This window comes from Pelodiscus sinensis, chromosome 3 (assembly GCF_052426305.1).
Source record: "Pelodiscus sinensis isolate ZL-2025 chromosome 3, ASM5242630v1, whole genome shotgun sequence".
Classification (NCBI taxonomy): domain Eukaryota; kingdom Metazoa; phylum Chordata; order Testudines; family Trionychidae; genus Pelodiscus; species Pelodiscus sinensis.
The window spans coordinates 146,123,440-146,140,364 of NC_143054.1; the positions used below are offsets into that span (position 1 = coordinate 146,123,440).

General features: G+C 43.2%; 1 protein-coding gene across 5 annotated transcripts in view; it reads left to right on the forward strand.

The window, feature by feature from the left end:
• DAAM2 (dishevelled associated activator of morphogenesis 2) overlaps positions 1–16,925 on the forward strand; it is a 371,485-nt gene that overhangs the window by 147,486 nt on the left and 207,074 nt on the right. For 4 of the 5 annotated variants that reach the window (XM_089777421.1, XM_006131756.5, XM_006131755.5 and 1 more), the window contains exon 2: positions 15,913–16,115. In XM_089777421.1, the coding sequence (XP_089633547.1) occupies positions 15,942–16,115 (174 nt within the window). In that variant the 5' untranslated portion in view covers positions 15,913–15,941. Of the gene's footprint in view, positions 1–7,585; positions 7,754–15,912; positions 16,116–16,925 lie in introns of all 5 variants that reach the window. The other variant, XM_075925085.2, reaches the window with a different exon arrangement.

A 16,925-nucleotide genomic window follows, 5' to 3' on the forward strand; every position in this document is an offset into this window, starting at 1 on the left:
TAATGCATGTTAATATGCCTAAATGTGAACATACATCTAGGAACAAAGATCGTAGGCTATATTTACAGGATGAAGGACTCTATCCTGGGAAGCAGTAACTGAAAAGATTTGGGGGTTGTCATGGATAATCAGTTGAACATGCCAAAAGAGCTAACGTGATCCTGGGATCCATAGACAGGGGACTTTTCAGTGGAGAGGTTATTTTACCTCTATTTGCTGCTTGTGTAACTGCTGATGGAATACTTTGTCCAGTTCTGATGCTCAGAACTCAGAAAGAATGTTGATAAATTGGAGAAGGTTCAGAGAAGAGCTAAGAGAATGATTAAAGGATTGGAAAAATACTTTGATAGATTTCAAGAGCTCATCATAATGTATTTAGCTTAATTAAAGAGAATGTTAAGGGATGATTTGATTACAGCCTATAAATATCACCACAAGGAACAAGTATTTAATAATGGGCTCTTCAGTCTAGCAGAGAAAGGTGTAAGTAACATAATCCAATGGCTGGAAGCTGAAGCTAGAAAAGTTCAGACTGGAAATAGGGCGGATGTTTTAAAAAGTGAGTACAGTTAACCTTTGAGACAATGTAGCAAGGGTTGTGGTAGATTCTCCATTACTGGCAAGATTGGATGCTTTTCTAAAAGCTCTGTTCTGGGAATTATTTTAAGCAAGTACTATGGCCTGTGTGTGTTCTACAGAAGGTCCGACTTAGATTATCACAGCTGTCTCACCTGGGCTTGGAATCTATGAATGTGCATAAGCAATGAAATAATTTAGGGTGGGAAAAGAAACAGACGTTCATACCCACTAATAACTGCAATGGGAAACTTAGCTTTGTCCATAGCTGTTCAGTCTAATATCTGTTCCTTCCTCCAGCTCTGTCTTTGATAACTTGGAATACAGCTACACTGGAGTTGGAAGATGTAATTTCCATCTTGAGAAGATTTACCTGCACTAGACTGGATTGAGCTAGTGCAGTAAAAGTAAAAATGTAGTTGGCATGATCAGAAGGAATGGTTAGCTGTCATAGGTATGATCCTGTGAGACGCTAGGCACATACTTTAGGGTGAGGGAGAGGTGCTGATGCTCATGCCACCGTAACTAATTTTATCATTCTAGCATGTCAATGTGTGCTGGAAAAGACACTTTCCAGCACTAGTGTAGATGTACCACAAAGCACAAAGGTGATGAGGAGCATGCCTCTGCCTGGATAGGTGGATAGGGATATCTCCTCTTAGTTCTTTTGTTAATGTGGATTAAATGAGCTCTAATTTAGAGTTGTTGAAGTCCGCAGAATGGTACGCTGTAACTGAGAGTCTTCTGGCTGAGGAGATCCAAGACTGAGTTTGTAAATGTAGATCAACTCAATAGTTTGTAAATGATCCAAAGGTTGCATAGTGTTGAACAGGTATAAATAATAAATATATTTGAAAATTAAAATAATTAATTAATGGAGAAAAGACGTAATTCCTCAGATGAATTGATCACCTAGCTCTGCCTGTGAGGTAGAGAAATATTATGGTCCATATTAGACAGATAAGGAAACCAGGGCATAGGGAGGAGAATTGGCCAAGGCCAGAGAATCCTTAGCAGAGTTGCATAGAGAACACAGGAGTCCTGACTCTCTGTTTTATCCACTAAACCTTTCTTTCCCCTCCTCTTTCATGCTCCTGAATCTAGATTTGTGTTTATTTTAAAATCTGTTTTTTATAGCTGCATTCTGAATTGGCGATAAAGTTAACAGAAGAATGAGAGTCCTGCATGCTTTGCTGACAGAGCAAGGGAGGTTTTTCCAGACAATAAGGCATGCCTCTTGCAACTCTTTATATCTATTCTTAGTTGGCGAGCTGGCATCAGGACAGAGTCAAAAATAACATTAGATTTGAGGACACTGAAAGCATAATGTCAATAGTCATTAACAGCTGCCACATTTTAAAGCATCCGTTGTATACTTTGATTTAGTTCTAATTAGGAATAAAAACCAAACTGAGTTCTTTAGTTTGTTCTTCCAGGGCAGTTTAAATAACTTAATTTAGCAGAGGACTGTGAATGACACCACAAGTGATCAAATTAAAGACTTTATTTAGATAAAATAGTAAAAGCAAATGAGCATTACAATATAACCATAAAATCTCAGGGTGATCACTCCCTGAATTGGAAGTTTAATATAATCCTTTCTCCAACAACACATTGGCAGATAAGCATGCCTACCCTAAAATTAGCATTCTACTTTTTATCGTCACTTTTAAAACTCCTAATTAGCATTCAGCAACCTTTTAGCATATCTGTTTCTTCTACAACAATTACATATTTTCTGTTTTCTCATTGGCTATTTAATAGCAAGCATCATCTTGATTTATATCTGTGTATGTGCCATACTATATTAGCTATCCATAGAGATGGCATTTTCCAAAATATTAACATTGTATTTAAATGCTTGTAAAACCAGTGATCTTCTGGTCATGTTGTAACCATGTTTTGGTTCTACGCCCTAACTTATCTCTAGCTTGTTTCTAAAGTCTTACTTCATTCATTCACATTTTACCCAGCCTCACTTTGACTATTGATTGTCAAGTCTATTTTTAGGAAACAGATTTTTAGGCCTATTTACATTTCAGCATATTTCTTTATCATGTAAACAAGTATAATCTGTAGATGATATACTTTGGCTGATATACAGCCGGTCCCCAAGTTACGAACGCATTGACTTATGACCGTTCGTATTTACGACCAACCTCTTATACAGCCGGAAACCGAGTTACAAACGAAATCCGCACTTACAAACAGCGCGGCCATGATGTAAGTGAATGTAATCTGACTTACAAACAGATTGAGTTACAACCTAGTGTTTGGTACGTAACCCGTTCATAAGTCAGGGGCTGGCTGTAGTTCTGTCTTTATATGCTGATCTGTATATTGCCCAACAGCTCCTTGGTCCTCCGCTTGCATAGGCAATAGATTTTCAGGCATAAATCTCATAGCCTACCCAGTAATATAAAATGTACTCTATTCCTGTGAGAAGTTACAGGTACCATGGAATCTCTGAAGTTCTCAACCATCTGTGCCTTAATAGAAAAATTCATCACTGGATAAGTGATGAGTTGAATTTGCCTTGTGAAGGAGTTGCACAAGGCAAGTACAGCAGAGCTGTAAAAGTTTAGGTGGACGGACTGGTTGTCTGGCTTCTTTTTCCAGGAGAGTCTAACTTTGGTGGGGAGGGGAAATCAGCGATTCAACTTAAAATGTAGTACTTATGCAGTATGTTCAGAACTAAGGTTTGTTTTCTGGTGGTATAGCTAGCTATAGGCACTGCAGACCAGCTTAGGAAATGCATCAGTAGTGCTGTAATGAACCTCCTTTGCTTTTCAGTGCGAAGTTTCACTCTTCTCCCCCCGCAACCACCCATCCTATTTTGTTTGAGTATTTGTCCTCCCATGCAAGTGCTTTAGGTACACTTTTCAGGAAGTGGTAAGCATCCCTCTTAAGTGAATATTTTACTTGTAATGGACTGTTTAAGTGCTTTCTGTACACTTTGAACCCAGAAATTACTTTTCATGAGGGATGATAGCAATCTAGGAGTTCCTATTTATGATCAAACCATTTTGATCAAGCATCTGCCTCTGGTCCAAACTATCCCATGCTGAATCTGGCTTAAAGTGCTTTAACATACATAAGAAGTCCCCTGTGGTAATCAGAACATGCTCTGGAATGTACTGATAGATTATCCATATATTGGAGCATTGAATTGGCCTACAAAACAGAGCACAGGGTAAAAGATGGAAAAAAAATTGGCTTTAATCCTGAATCTCCCACTGTGTAGCTTTGAGCCATGGTGCTTGCTTTCTCTTTCCCTCACCAAAGCCTCTTGGAATTGGATACCATAGTTAGAAATTCTGCAGTGTAATATTAGAGTTCCTTCTGAACTCTTAGGTGAATTACCAGGTAGCCCTGGGGACTTATTATTGTTTATCAATTTGATCCAAAACTGCCTCTATTGAGGGGGTCAGTCTGGGAAAGTTCCATAGATTTATCACCTAAAAAGAACAACTCAGGTACGGGAATCTCCTTCCCAGCCTTTGCAGTGACAACAGTTGAACAAAGAATTCTCTGGACATTTATCAGACCTAAGCTCTGTCTGACAGAACAGTGAAGAGAAAAACTTGCTCGCAACTGCTGAGTTAGCACATGGCTTTAAGTTTGTGACTTTCTGTACAGAGTGAGCACATACTGTTCTGGACCTTTTGCTTATGGAACATAATTTCTGTGAACAAGAAAAAGATGTTTCTGTCTCCTCTCCTCCCAGCAGACTGAAGAAGGGATTTAGAGGCTGCCCTAGAGAGAGACACTACAATTGCCTGTAAGAGTCCTATCTCGTCACATGTGGCTAATCCATCTGATAAGTCTTGGGGAAATTGGATTAGGTTAATTTTGTTTGGTCACGAGCCAAGTGGATTAGAAACGAACACGTACTCCCTGTCAAAGAAAGAGGACAATCGTTATAATTAGATCTCAGGCAAAGTTCCAGATCTCACCTCCCAACATGAGCCAAACCAGAGGCTATGCCTACACTACAAAGAAAAGTCGGAAAAAGATATGCAAATTGCGAACCTCAATTTGCGTATCTTTTTCCGCTTTTCTTTCGAAAGAGGCTTTTCACAGATTTGGCACATCTATGTGGTGCCAAATTTTGGAAAAAATCTTCTTTCAAGCCATCCCTTTTTCCTCGTGAAATGAGGTTTACAGAGATGGTAAAAGAATGCATCCGCTTTTTCAGAAATTTTTCCGAAAAAGCAGACGTGTTCCTTAGACACGGCACATAACTTTTCCGGGAGATCCCAGAAAAGAGCTGCAGTCTAGACGTAGCCATAGACTAGGCAGTGGGTGAAAGCAAGGACTGAAGTTACCATCTCAAATGACAGTGAGCTGTTCTGTGTTGTAGAAAAGGCCAAGATTGTACAGCCAAGAACAGGAGGGCCGGGTATTTCATGTGTTATAGTTGGACTCCTCCAGGGAGCATTTTTTCCGATTGATTCTCATTACAACTGTCTAGAAGCAGATACCAAATGTTTGCTATTTTTATAGCACATTTGAAAGGGTATAGAATCATTGAAGTGGTCAAGAAAAGGTAGTTTTCACTTAATATGTTTGAGACTTAATTTTTTTTCTTTCCATAGATTTGGAGAGGATAGTTTTTTGCCAAACTTCTTCTTAATAATTTTCAGTGAGGAAAGGGGTATGTGTAGGGAGGGGGATTATTTCCTACTATTTTCCCCCATCATCTGCCTTCTATTTAATCCCTTTTTTTCTAATTTGGCTTTGAAAGAGGAAAAAACAAAACCATTTCTGGGGATTTTATTGAAAAAAATACCAGGTCCCTCCCCCCTTTTTTTTTAATGTAAAAGGGCAAATGTCATCACTTTTTAAAAACACACTCTAGTGGTAATTAAAAATGTAAGGGTCCTGGTACCCTCTGACTGGCAAGCCCAGGTATGAGAGGCAGTATTCCTATTCAAACTCACCTTCTCTACCTGATCCAGTTTAAAAATACTTTGTGTTTCACTCACTAATTCTCAGTAATATATATATTTTAAAACCCTCCATACATCTCGTTTGTCTACAGTTAGTGTTATAATAATATGTAGGTGGAATGTCACACCTCTGAGTCAGTGTGGAACTCCAGCAGGGGACCGGGATGTGAACTTGGAAAATGCTGCTGTTTTAAATATAGGTTATACGATGGAATGGAGTGCTGGAAAGCTTTGACTGCTATGAGTTTGGGATAACCACGTTACTCATGTGAGCTCTGTACGTCTTCCCTAACAAATGGCAATAAAAGTTTGATAGCTGTGCTGTGGGGTCTCAAGCCCAGGTCCCGGTGAACAGATGCTCTCTTCTAGACACAAGAGAGAAAGCAGAAGTCTGGGCCACTGCTAATGATTAAAGATCTCATTACATTCTTTTATACCCCCAGTATCCTGGTCAAATTTCCATGGGGGTAATGACACCTCCATGCTCTCCAAATGTTGCAGCGTTTTGGAGTTTGGTGAAAAGATCTGCAGGCATGGGAACATATTTTGAATGCAGTTACACCAAGGCCAATAAGCAATAACTTTGCAGTCATCAATGGAATATCTCAGTCCTAGATTGCAGGAGAGATCATGAGAATTTGGCTAATAGTTTGGGGATGCTTTTAGGAGATGTGAAGTAAGTATAATTATCATTATAACTCCATCTTTGGCCTGGAACATTAGACAAGGAGCAGACCCTGAGGGAGTGGAATGGAAAAGGGCAACCTCTCTTTTGAGTCGCTCTTGTGAACACATACAGGGCATAATGCTGCTCACCAGGTACAAAGAGACAACACATCCCCTCCCTTGCTGGTATGGGGGGGTGTTTGCCTTTCCTGGCATGGTCCACTGTCAGAGACTGGATTCCAAACTTAGGTTGGCTGTTGGCCTACTCCAGTGAGATCCCAAAGACACATCCCAGTCATTACTGGTTAGCTTTGACATGGACAGCAAGGGAGTGTGGGCATTTCACAAGTGCTGTGAATGGGACCCCTCTCACCATGTCTTGCCCCTTTTCCTCTCACTGCATGAAAAAAATAGCCAATGCCCTTGGGAAGGAAGGGTGATCTAGATAAAATAATCCAGGTTGGGGAGTACGGGACGCATGCTGTGCCAAACATTCACGGATACAGGCAGACTGTGTGTTTTCTATGTGGGATGTGCATGAAGTGCTGTTGGCTTGACATGATGCTGTGTTAGTCTCCCTAAGCAACTGACCTCTGAAGTCACTTTTCTAGCCCATACACTTGATCTCTCCAAAGGAAATCTGGCAAACAAACAGGAGAAAGGGTTCTGTGGCAGGTTAGGACAAATGTACAGCAATAGCATTTGGGACAAAGATCAGCTGTGTTGCAGCTGATCTGGCATCCCGTGACTCAGTTCACCTGCCTTTGGGCCTATTCCTTGTCTTGTCCCCAGAGAAGCCTGACTTTGCAAAGAGCTTTACTTATTTACGCTCAAAATACAGTTTATTGTGCACATTAAGTGGGAAAATGCAGCCCTTAAAAACACAAATAAACTCCTGAGTTGTCAAACAAGAAGTCCCTTAAAAGGGCAAAATATGCAGCTTTCTGTGGACTGCACAGATCCCTCCTTTTATACTGCTGGCAGGAGACTTCCTGTTTGGAAAGGGTGCTCGGAATGAGTGTTGTGTGTCTGAGATCACTCATATCCCACCCCTCCCCCATTCCTCTTCCAAACCCTCACCCCTTCCATCACAGCATTTACAAGCCCCTCATGCCTGGGTCCCATCAAGACTAGATCTGGCAGTTAAAATGTAAACGAGAAGGAGTGTGTTAGCTGTGAACAACCCCTCCTCTTCCCAACAGGGAATAACCCCTTGATTCATGAAACAGTCCCAAAGTACTTATGTATTTTAAAATGTGATTGGAAAAATTGGCCCTGTTGAGTTATTGCAGTCCATGAAGGGCTCATCTATGCCATGACCTGTCTCGCTGCTGGGCATGAAGCACTGATTTCTCCTAACTTGGGTCTATTATTGGTTTTTGTTTGATCAGAATGAGTGGTTTTGATCCTGTCACAACCTGCAGATGGAGTCTCCTTCACAAACACTTGGATCTCTAAACTACGGCCATGAAAAGAGAAATCAAGCTAGAATTTGTGTCCTATGCTGGCTGCTGAGCTTTATTGATGAGTCTCATTGCTGGGAACGGAGAGTAGCTTGTGTGAGTTTCCTTCTCCTCCAGATAGTTGCTTTCTCCTCCGTAATCTTTTCTGTTGCACCTTGCTACATATTTCTCCCAGAAGTAGGACAGTGAAACTCTAGATGAGACTTTTCCTGATCTGACTGGAAGCAAACAGTTCAGTCAATGGGCCTATTGTCATATGATTTCCAGCCCAATTATACTGACTCAAACAAATTTCCAAAACTTTAAGTTCCCCCATCGGTATCTCTCACTCAGGGAAAAGTGAAGATTGATACATTTTTTCTGTTCTGGTGCATCTTCATCATTTTACCTGCAAAAATAAAGTGTGCTGGGTTAGCAATGGAAAAATGTCCTTTGATTGAAACAACAACATATTGTGAGAACATGAAACCTTGCAAAGTGGGGAAAAAAAATCTTGTTTGCTCAACTTAGCATTCACTCTCTTTGCAGCTGTCTGTGATTTTTGAAGGACATTGACGGGAACTTAATTTAAAGTTGATAATACAGTATGGAACTTGATTCTTTGGTTTCTATCAAACTTTTTTATTTGAGTAACATGGATTTACACCCTCAGTTTCATTTTGCATTTCAGGTTTGAAAGAAGCCCAAATATCCAAGGAGGAAGGGGAAAAAACCCTCCCCAAACTAAACTGAAACACTTCATTTTGTAATAGAGAAGTAGCCATGTTAGTCTGATCTTGGTAAAACAAAAGGAAAAAAAATATGTAGCATTTTAAAGACTAACAAGATGGTTTATTAGGTGATGAGCTTTTGTGGGGCAGACCCACTTCTTCAGATCATATTCTGAAAGTGAATTGGCATGACCCTATACAACAAAGGATTATTTAAATCCCAGGCTTGATTTGCAACTTCGAATGCCTACATTAGCCTCCCTAGTTCGAACTAGGGGGCTAGTGTACACATACCCTTTCTTATTCCTTATCTTTTACAGTGGGAGTGAGCGTTCTCCAGAGTAAGGAATCTTGAATTGGGTCAGATCCTGAATTATACTAAGGCCCTTAAAACTACAGGCAGTCCCCGGGTTACATACAAGATAGGGACTGTAGGTTTGTTCTTAAGTTGAATTTGTATGTAAGTCGGAACTGGTACATATTGTAGGGGAAACTCTAGCCAAATATTTCTCCAGAACTCAGTTTTATTCTCGCACACCTCACTTCCCTCAGTCCTTTATTCTCAAGCTGAGGTGTCTGCTGAGAAAAGCCGCTCCGCGTCTCCCTGGTCTGCTCGGGGGGAGAGGGCGGGGGAGGGGCGCTAGCTTCGTGTCTCCCTGGCCTGCTGGGGGGAAGCAGCTAGTGCGGGGTTGCCTCACCCCGTTTGTAAGTAGGGATCCGATGTAAGTCGGATCCATGTAACCCGGGGACTGCCTGTATTCTGTCAGTGGAAGGGGGTCTTAAAGTGGCTAAGGCCCCTTTTCATCACTCGAGTGGTGTTAATAGTCTTTGTGTAAATGAAAGACCAGGTCTGGACTGTTCTTAAGCATTTCAAACCCATGTGCCTGGTATGTAGTATGTATATTGGCCTGTGTACAATCACTCAGCAACAAAGTGGCTAAATTACTGCTTCCCAAGTTCTGGCATGCATATCATTTGGTACCTACAACTTTTGTGTTGGGGCCTGTAGCCTTTTTTCTTTCAATAAGCTTGTGATCTGGAACTTTGTGTGATCAGAGCCAATTCCCCACTGAAACCCACAGTGCAGTTTGGTTGCTCCAAATCTCAGCATCTGTGGTGAATAGCCAAAATACCTGTTTCAGGTTAGAATGTGCACAAGTGACTGGAGGCAAACTTTAACTTTTATAACACAGATTCACCTAGTAAACAGGCATGTTAGGAACAAGACAAAGGAAAATAATTTTCTCACTTGCTGGCTTGGATCTAATTAATCCCATTAGATGGGGAGAGCCAAGGACTACTAGTTTTATTGTAGAATAGTTCCAGGGGATGAAATGTTTTAATTACATGGCAGCATTTCTCTGAGCTTCCTGAGGTATCAGCATAATATCTAGGAGCAAATTCTTGCAATGAATCAGCTATGAAGGGCTCATAAAAGCAAAGATCTATGATCCTTGTTTTCTCCAGGGCAATACCTCAGGCTGGTGACCCCACTTGTCTGTTTTCTGGGAGGAACAGGGGCTGGAGAGGGGAGGTTACCAAATATTTTGCTGTCTGATTAGCTTGACTTCTCCCATTCTTCTAATCAATCATGAACTGTGCTATTTTTCTGTGCCCTCTGCCCACTCGTAATATCAGAGGAGTTATATCAGTGAGTCAGGTAGGAGACGGTAGGAGATGGTATTGTGCTGAGTTAAACCACAAGCATATAGAAGGAGAAATAAAAACAGATGTTTCCCATTACTGTAAACAGCTGATCATGAATTGGTGAAGCCAGTAAAAACTTGATCAATAATAACAGCTCTCAGATGCAGGGGATGCTCATAAAAAGCGCCCAGGTTATTTTTGCCCTTCACTGGCAAAGTGCTAATGGAGACCAGTTGGACTAAGAGAAGCTCATTCCTGCTTATAACCTATGGTATGTTAATGTTAGAGTTTCTCGTCCTTATTTCTTCTTCACTAAGTGAGTGTAATTCTGATGGAATTTGCTGAATTGAAGGCCACAGAGCTGTCAGTGACTGGAGTTCTCTGTCTATCCCTAGAGCAAATGTAGCATAGTCAGCAGCCCTGCAAGCTTCCCTCACAAATGAATATGCCTTGGCCCTGACCAAGAATGATTGATCCTTACATACAAACCAAAACATTTTAAAAATCCAGATATGGGATGTTGGGGGAAAAGGTTTGAAAATTCTGAAAACATGAACATTTTCAATTTTGAAAAAAGGCCAGGCTTTGGAGTGAGTTTGTTTTTGGGTGTGAGGGGGGAATATTGTGGGGGAGGGTGTTGTTTAAAATCCTCCACTTGGAATGAAGCATTTTGAGTAGTTCTAGTTATTTGAACTGTCACCCATCATTCCCCTGCTGAGGTAGCAGTACTCAAACAAGAGTCATATGCAGAACCACTGTCACTGTGAGGGAGGGGAGTGGTGGTGTGCAGCAGTCTTTAAGCAGTGATTCTGCCTGATTGTTTTGTCCCTCAGCCTCTTCCAGACTCCGAGGCTATGTCTACACTACAGAGTTTTTTTGGGAAAAACGACTGTTTTTCCAAAAAAATTTCAATTACATCCACACTACTATTGCATTATTTCGAAAAAAAATTGAACGAGCAGAGGAGTTTTTCCGATAGCGGTAAACCTCTTTCTATGAGGAAGAAGCCTTTTTCCAAAAGAACACTTGGAAAAAGACGTGTGTGAACAGGGAAGAGTGTTTTTTCATAAGAAGAGGCCTCCAGGGAATAGCACAGGTGCCCTGGTGGCCACTTGGTCCCAAGTAATCACAACTCTATAGTTCCTGTCTGCTGGCCCCTCTTAAAGCTGCAGGCACCCTGGACAAGCCAGGTGGCAGGAAGCCGGCCCTGGAGCAGCACCCTGACTGCATGGCTCTCCCTGCCACAAGCCTGCTCACCCATGGCACAGCCACAAGCCCCCTGAGATCACCCTGGCTCTCTCAGGGAGCAGCACCAGGGCTCCCAGATACCACCGAGAGGTACCAAGCAGTGGGCGCCCTCATGGTCTGGAGCAGAGATCCTGTCCCTCCTCGAGCTGTGGGGCGAGGAGGAGACACTACAAGATCTCTGCTCCAGATGCCGCAATGCGGAGATTTATGGCCGGATGGCCGAATCCTTTGCGGAGCCGGGATGCCTACCCTGGACCTTAGAACAGGTCCAGAGTAAGGTAAAGGAGCTCCGCCAGGGATATGTGAGGGCCAGAGAGCGCAGCTCGCACTCTGGGGCAGGACCCCACACTTGCCCCTACTATCAAGATCTCCACCAGAGGTTTTCCAAAGGGTCTCCCCTTGCAGCTGGCCTCTGCCTTCCACAATGTTGTAGAGGAAACAACATGCTGAGATGACCTCAGGGATTTTGTGCTCCCCCACGTCAAGGCGGATCAGGAGGCACCTGAAATGCACCTTGAGGCAGCTGAAAGTGCACTCCACCTGCATCCTCGCTTGGCTGAGGTGGGAGTTAAACTGGTCCCTGCTGGGGTCCATGTGGCCAGTGTATAGCTTCATCAGCTGTGGCATCAGATGGTACGCCATATCTCCCATGATGCACAGTGGCATCTGCACGTCCCCAACTGCAAAGTTGCAGCAGGAGAAGAATGTGCTCGCCTCCAGCTTGCCATAGAGGCTGGAGTTACAAAAGATGCAGGCATCATGTGCCCTGCCCAACCACCCAACAAAAATGTCTGTAAACTGTCCACGGTGGTTGACCAGGGCCTACAGCACCATTGAAAAGTAGCCCTAGCAGTTGAAATACTGAGTCACTCAGTGTTCAGGTGTGTGGATCAGGATGTGGGTCCCCTCTAGGGCTCCACCACTGTTTGGTAACCCCAGGGCTGCAAATCCTGTGACGACTGGGTCCAGGTCTCCCAGGTGGATGACCCTGTGCAGCAGGATGGAGTTGATGGCCCTCACCACCTGCAGAAGGAGACAAACAAACACACAAAACAGAGAATGAGAGGGAGTGCCTGAGCCCTTAGGAGGTGGCTGCCTCCTTCCTTCCCTTCCCATCCTACCCCCTATGAGGCCACCCCCCTAGCAGCAGAGTTGTGTGAGGGCAGGACGACACAACTCCTCGGGGATGGTGCTCTCCCCAACCCCACTTTCCCTAGAGAACCCCTTTTCCAGGACTCCCCTCCCTCCCACCCATGCAGGGACTGCAGCCTGAGAGTGCCTTACTTCCATGAGGAGGGCCCCAATGGTGGACTTCCCCACGCCGAACTGGTTGCCCACCAACTGGTAGCTGTCGGCGGTGGTGAGCTTCCAGTTTGCGATTGCGACCCACTTATCCAGGGGGATGGCAGGATGCAGATGGGTGTCGGGTTGTCAGAGAGTAGGGGCGAGCCAAGCACACAGCTCCAAACAGGTGGCCTTCCGCATGCAGAAGTTTTGGAGCCACTGCTGGTCATCCCACTGCTCCATGGCCAGCTGGTTCCACCAATCAGAACTAGTGCACAGCCTCCAAAAATGCCTCTCAGTTGTACAAGTCTTGCTCCCCCACACAGGGAGCGGGTCTCCAGAATGAGCTGTGAGTCAGGCTCATGCAGGGCCAGGAAGGTAGCCTGCACAAACGACTGCAGTATGGCTGTGTGGGGCCATCACATGCCGTGGGGCAGCTCCAGCTGCATGGCACTAACAAAAAAGCTGTGGCGTCCAAAAAAGCAGGGCAACCAAAGCAGGTGTTGTGAGAACTTTGCTGTCCCTTGAACATGTAGCAGAAGCAGAGAAACAGCTGTCCAGGGGGTCCCTTTAAGCGTGTGTCTAGGCTTCGGCACCAGCACTCAGAAGCAACTGGTGACCTAAAGCCCTGCCTGAACTGGTTCCGGGTGGCCTTAAATGTGAGATAACATCCAATCAGTGTGAACACTGTCTTTCAAAAAAGCAGATTGTTTTTTCGATGCGCTTTTGCATGTGGATGCACTCTTTCAGAAGTAGGGTTGCCAGATAACTTCATAAAAAATCCCAAACAGGCAGGGAAAAATTGGTTGAGGAAAAAAAAAAGACCAACAAAGAATATTATCACGCTCCTCACTACCTCGCCCTCGCAGACAATCCCGGCTATCCATCTGAGGAAAACAGAAAATACTGGACATTTTATATGTCTGGCATTCTCTGGGGTTTTTTTACCGGATGGAAGGCAAAATACTGAACTGTCCAAGCAAAAACCAGACACTTGGCAACCCTATTTGTACACTGTAAAATATAGTTATACCATTAGTTGTTGTTGGATTAATATTGATCATTATTTTCCCTTCTATAGCTGGGTCAACATTAAAACTCTCTCGCATGTTCATAAACTAAAACCTTATCACCTTTCTTTTTATGCATAATTATACTTTGAGCTGGTGATTCTTTAGAGAATACTGTACTGAATTGAAGTGCTTTAAAATTCTCTCTGGTTTGCTGAAAAATAAGTGCTGCAGTTGTCTTGAAACTTCCAAACCAAATGTTAAAGGCCATGAAATTGTTTAATTTGATATAGATTAAGAGCTCTCAAATCTAGTAATTAAATTTGTCCAAAGAGCTATTTGGGCTTATTCTTTTCATCATAATAAAATAAATAATTTCCCTACTGAATGCTTGTATTATTCTGCCTCTGCAGTTACTTATCACTTAGCAGTATTTAAGCAATCTTACAAAGAAGCACACATTTTTCTTAACTCTCCTTTATATGCATGTGTTTAGGTAATGTCACTGCCTCAGTTGCTTTCTCTGTATGTGCTCAAATAAGGATAAATTTGACACAGGGTTCTTAGGCCCTATACTATACTATGAACAGAATTGTGAGGGGAACCCAGTATCACAGAGTGGCTTGTTCTGAGGGCTGGAAAGTCTGGTGCTAAGCCTATTTGATCTCAGAATGAGCCTTACCTGAGGGAAACCAGGCAAATTGCCACATAAAGCAGAAGGTGAATACAATAATGGGCAGGAGAGCTAGGCTTAAGCAATGTTAACGGATTGGAGCACTGATCGCGATCCCCCAGCCACTCCCCCCGCCCCTGTCAGGCTTCCGCATACAACCAGCTGAGCTGAGGGCTCCCAGTGCTGATCGAAGCCCCGCCTCCCCAGCCAGTCCCCCCGCCCCACCAGGCTTCCATCAGGCACCCAGCCAGAAAAGCAGAAAATACCGGACATTGCACGTGTCCAGTATTTTCTGATTTTTTTTTACTGGACAGAGGGCACAAAAAACTGACTGTCCAGTTGAATACCGGACACCTGGCAACCCTCTTCAGAAGAGGTTTTTTCAGAAAATTTCTTCCGGAAAAGTTTTTTCCAAAAGAAGCCTGCAGTCTTCTTTCGTAGCCTCTGAGGGAGTTTTTAGCCACCAAAACTAACAGTGCTCCCAATCCTCCTTGTTGTGTATTGGGTTGTAGATATAGATCTTCTTGTTATAGTAACTGAGTTAGGTCACTAAGGGTACGTCTAAACTACATGGCTCCGTCGACGAAGCCATGTAGATTTATTTGTTTGGCAAAGGGAAATGAAGCCGCAATTTAAATAATCGCGGCTTCATTTAAATTTACATGGCTGCTGCGCTGAGCCGACAAACAGCTGATCAGCTGTTTGTCGGCTCAGCACGCTAGTCTGGACGCTCCCCTGCTGACATGAAAGCCCTTTATCGACCTCCCCGGTAAACCTCATCCTACGAGGCATAACGGGGAGGTCAATAAAGGACGTTCAGGTCAGCGCGGGAGCGTCCAGACTAGCGCGCTGAGCCGACAAACAGCTGATCAGCTGTTTGTCGGCTCAGCGCGGCAGCCATGTAAATTTAAATGAAGCCACGATTATTTAAATCGTGGCTTCATTTCTCTTTGTCGATCAGCCTAATCTACATCTAATCTACAGCCTAATCTATGTAGTTTAGACACACCCTAGGAGTCAGCCCAGCTGGCTTGGGCTGGCTTTAGTTAATTCTGTGTTATGAAATAAAATGGACACTTGCAAATGCTCAAGCTCTGTGTTTTCAGTGATTTCTTTCTAAACTGTAAATATAACACCCCAGTCCTTTGCTGCACCGAGCATTCCTGGTTAGCTAACCTGCATTTTTCCCTGCCATTTCAACTGCTTCAATTTTCTTTGGAACTTCCTGTCCTAAACTGTTGTGCAATACTGTATTCTTCTCTTTCCATGTCACTAGCATCTGCTGTGTGGGGCAATAGAACTGTTTCATTCTGTTCCAGGGGGGTTGTGTGTCAGCTGTAGGTGAATTGAGCAGCTGTGTATGTCCATTTATGGGTGGGATTTTCCATAAGGCTTATTGGTGGCCTAACTCCTCTCCCACTCAAGTCAATTTTAAAATTCCAATTGATTTTGATTGGAGCAGACTTAAGTCATGCTTACTTAATTGAAAGTTCTGATCTACATCTGTCAAACCTTTTTGGGAACCTTTGGAATGCAAGATGCTATATTACCCTGGGAGGTGGTGATGTATTAAACATTGACTAGCCTGTCCAAATCAGTCTGTTCTCTGCCTCTTACATAAATAGTCTGTGGTTGGTGGTGCAGATTGTCATTTAATGGCTTCTCTTTCTGTCTTCTCTGCAGATCATGATCAGTAGATAGCAACCCACACCATGACCATGGCTCCCCGGAAAAGGAATCGTCATACGTTGGGGTTTCTTTGCTGCTTCGGGGGAAGTGACCTCCCTGAAATCAACCTCAAGGATAATAACCCCCTCCAGTTCTTGGAGTTCTCTGTCCCCATCCCACCAGCGGAGGAGCTCAATGCGAGGTTCTCTGAACTTGTGGTGAGTTTCTACCATTGATTGACCATATGTTTTATAGTGTTTGGAGAGTTTTCCCGTGGGGTAATGTGAACACTTTGGGGCAGGGACTTGTCTCTTTGCTCTGTATTTTCTATGGCACCTAGCACAATAGGATCCTAACCCATGACTGGAACTTTTACATCCTCTGAGGATAAAAACAAACACTTGATGATGCTGTCATGGCTCCTTCTCCACTCTGGCATGATTAATGCAGAAGTGGGGGCCAGCAGGTGTACCCCAAAGCCTTATCTACCAGGCTTTGGTATAAAACTTCCCCCAAAATCTTAAAACCCTAGATTTTGGGAATAAAACTTCCGCTGCCACCACCCAAATGTTAATAAAGGAATCAGGGGAAAGATCATTTGGGAAATCTCACCCCTAAAATAAAAATCAGGGCACACAGTTAACCAATGCCAGGTTAATAAAAAGAAAAGAAAGAACTTTTATTATTACATCAATATTCCTGTTGCAAGCATAATGACTAGATGGGAAAGTAACAACATATACTCATGGAGAAACTCCATGCACCTAGAACTTAGTTACAAAGAAAAGCCAAAACATATTTTAAAACATATACAGATCTCAGATCCCATACCTAAATCACAAAACAAGAAAACCTGACGGATTTATCTAAACTTTACCCTACTTACAAAAAATGAAGAATTGTTTCTGAGAGGGAGAGAAAGAGAGAGAGAGACATGTTTATCTCTCTTTGTAGCTGCAGAGAGTTCACACACAGAGAGACAAAGGAGGGGGAAAAAAAACCAAATTCCTTTGTCACAGTTTGAAAGT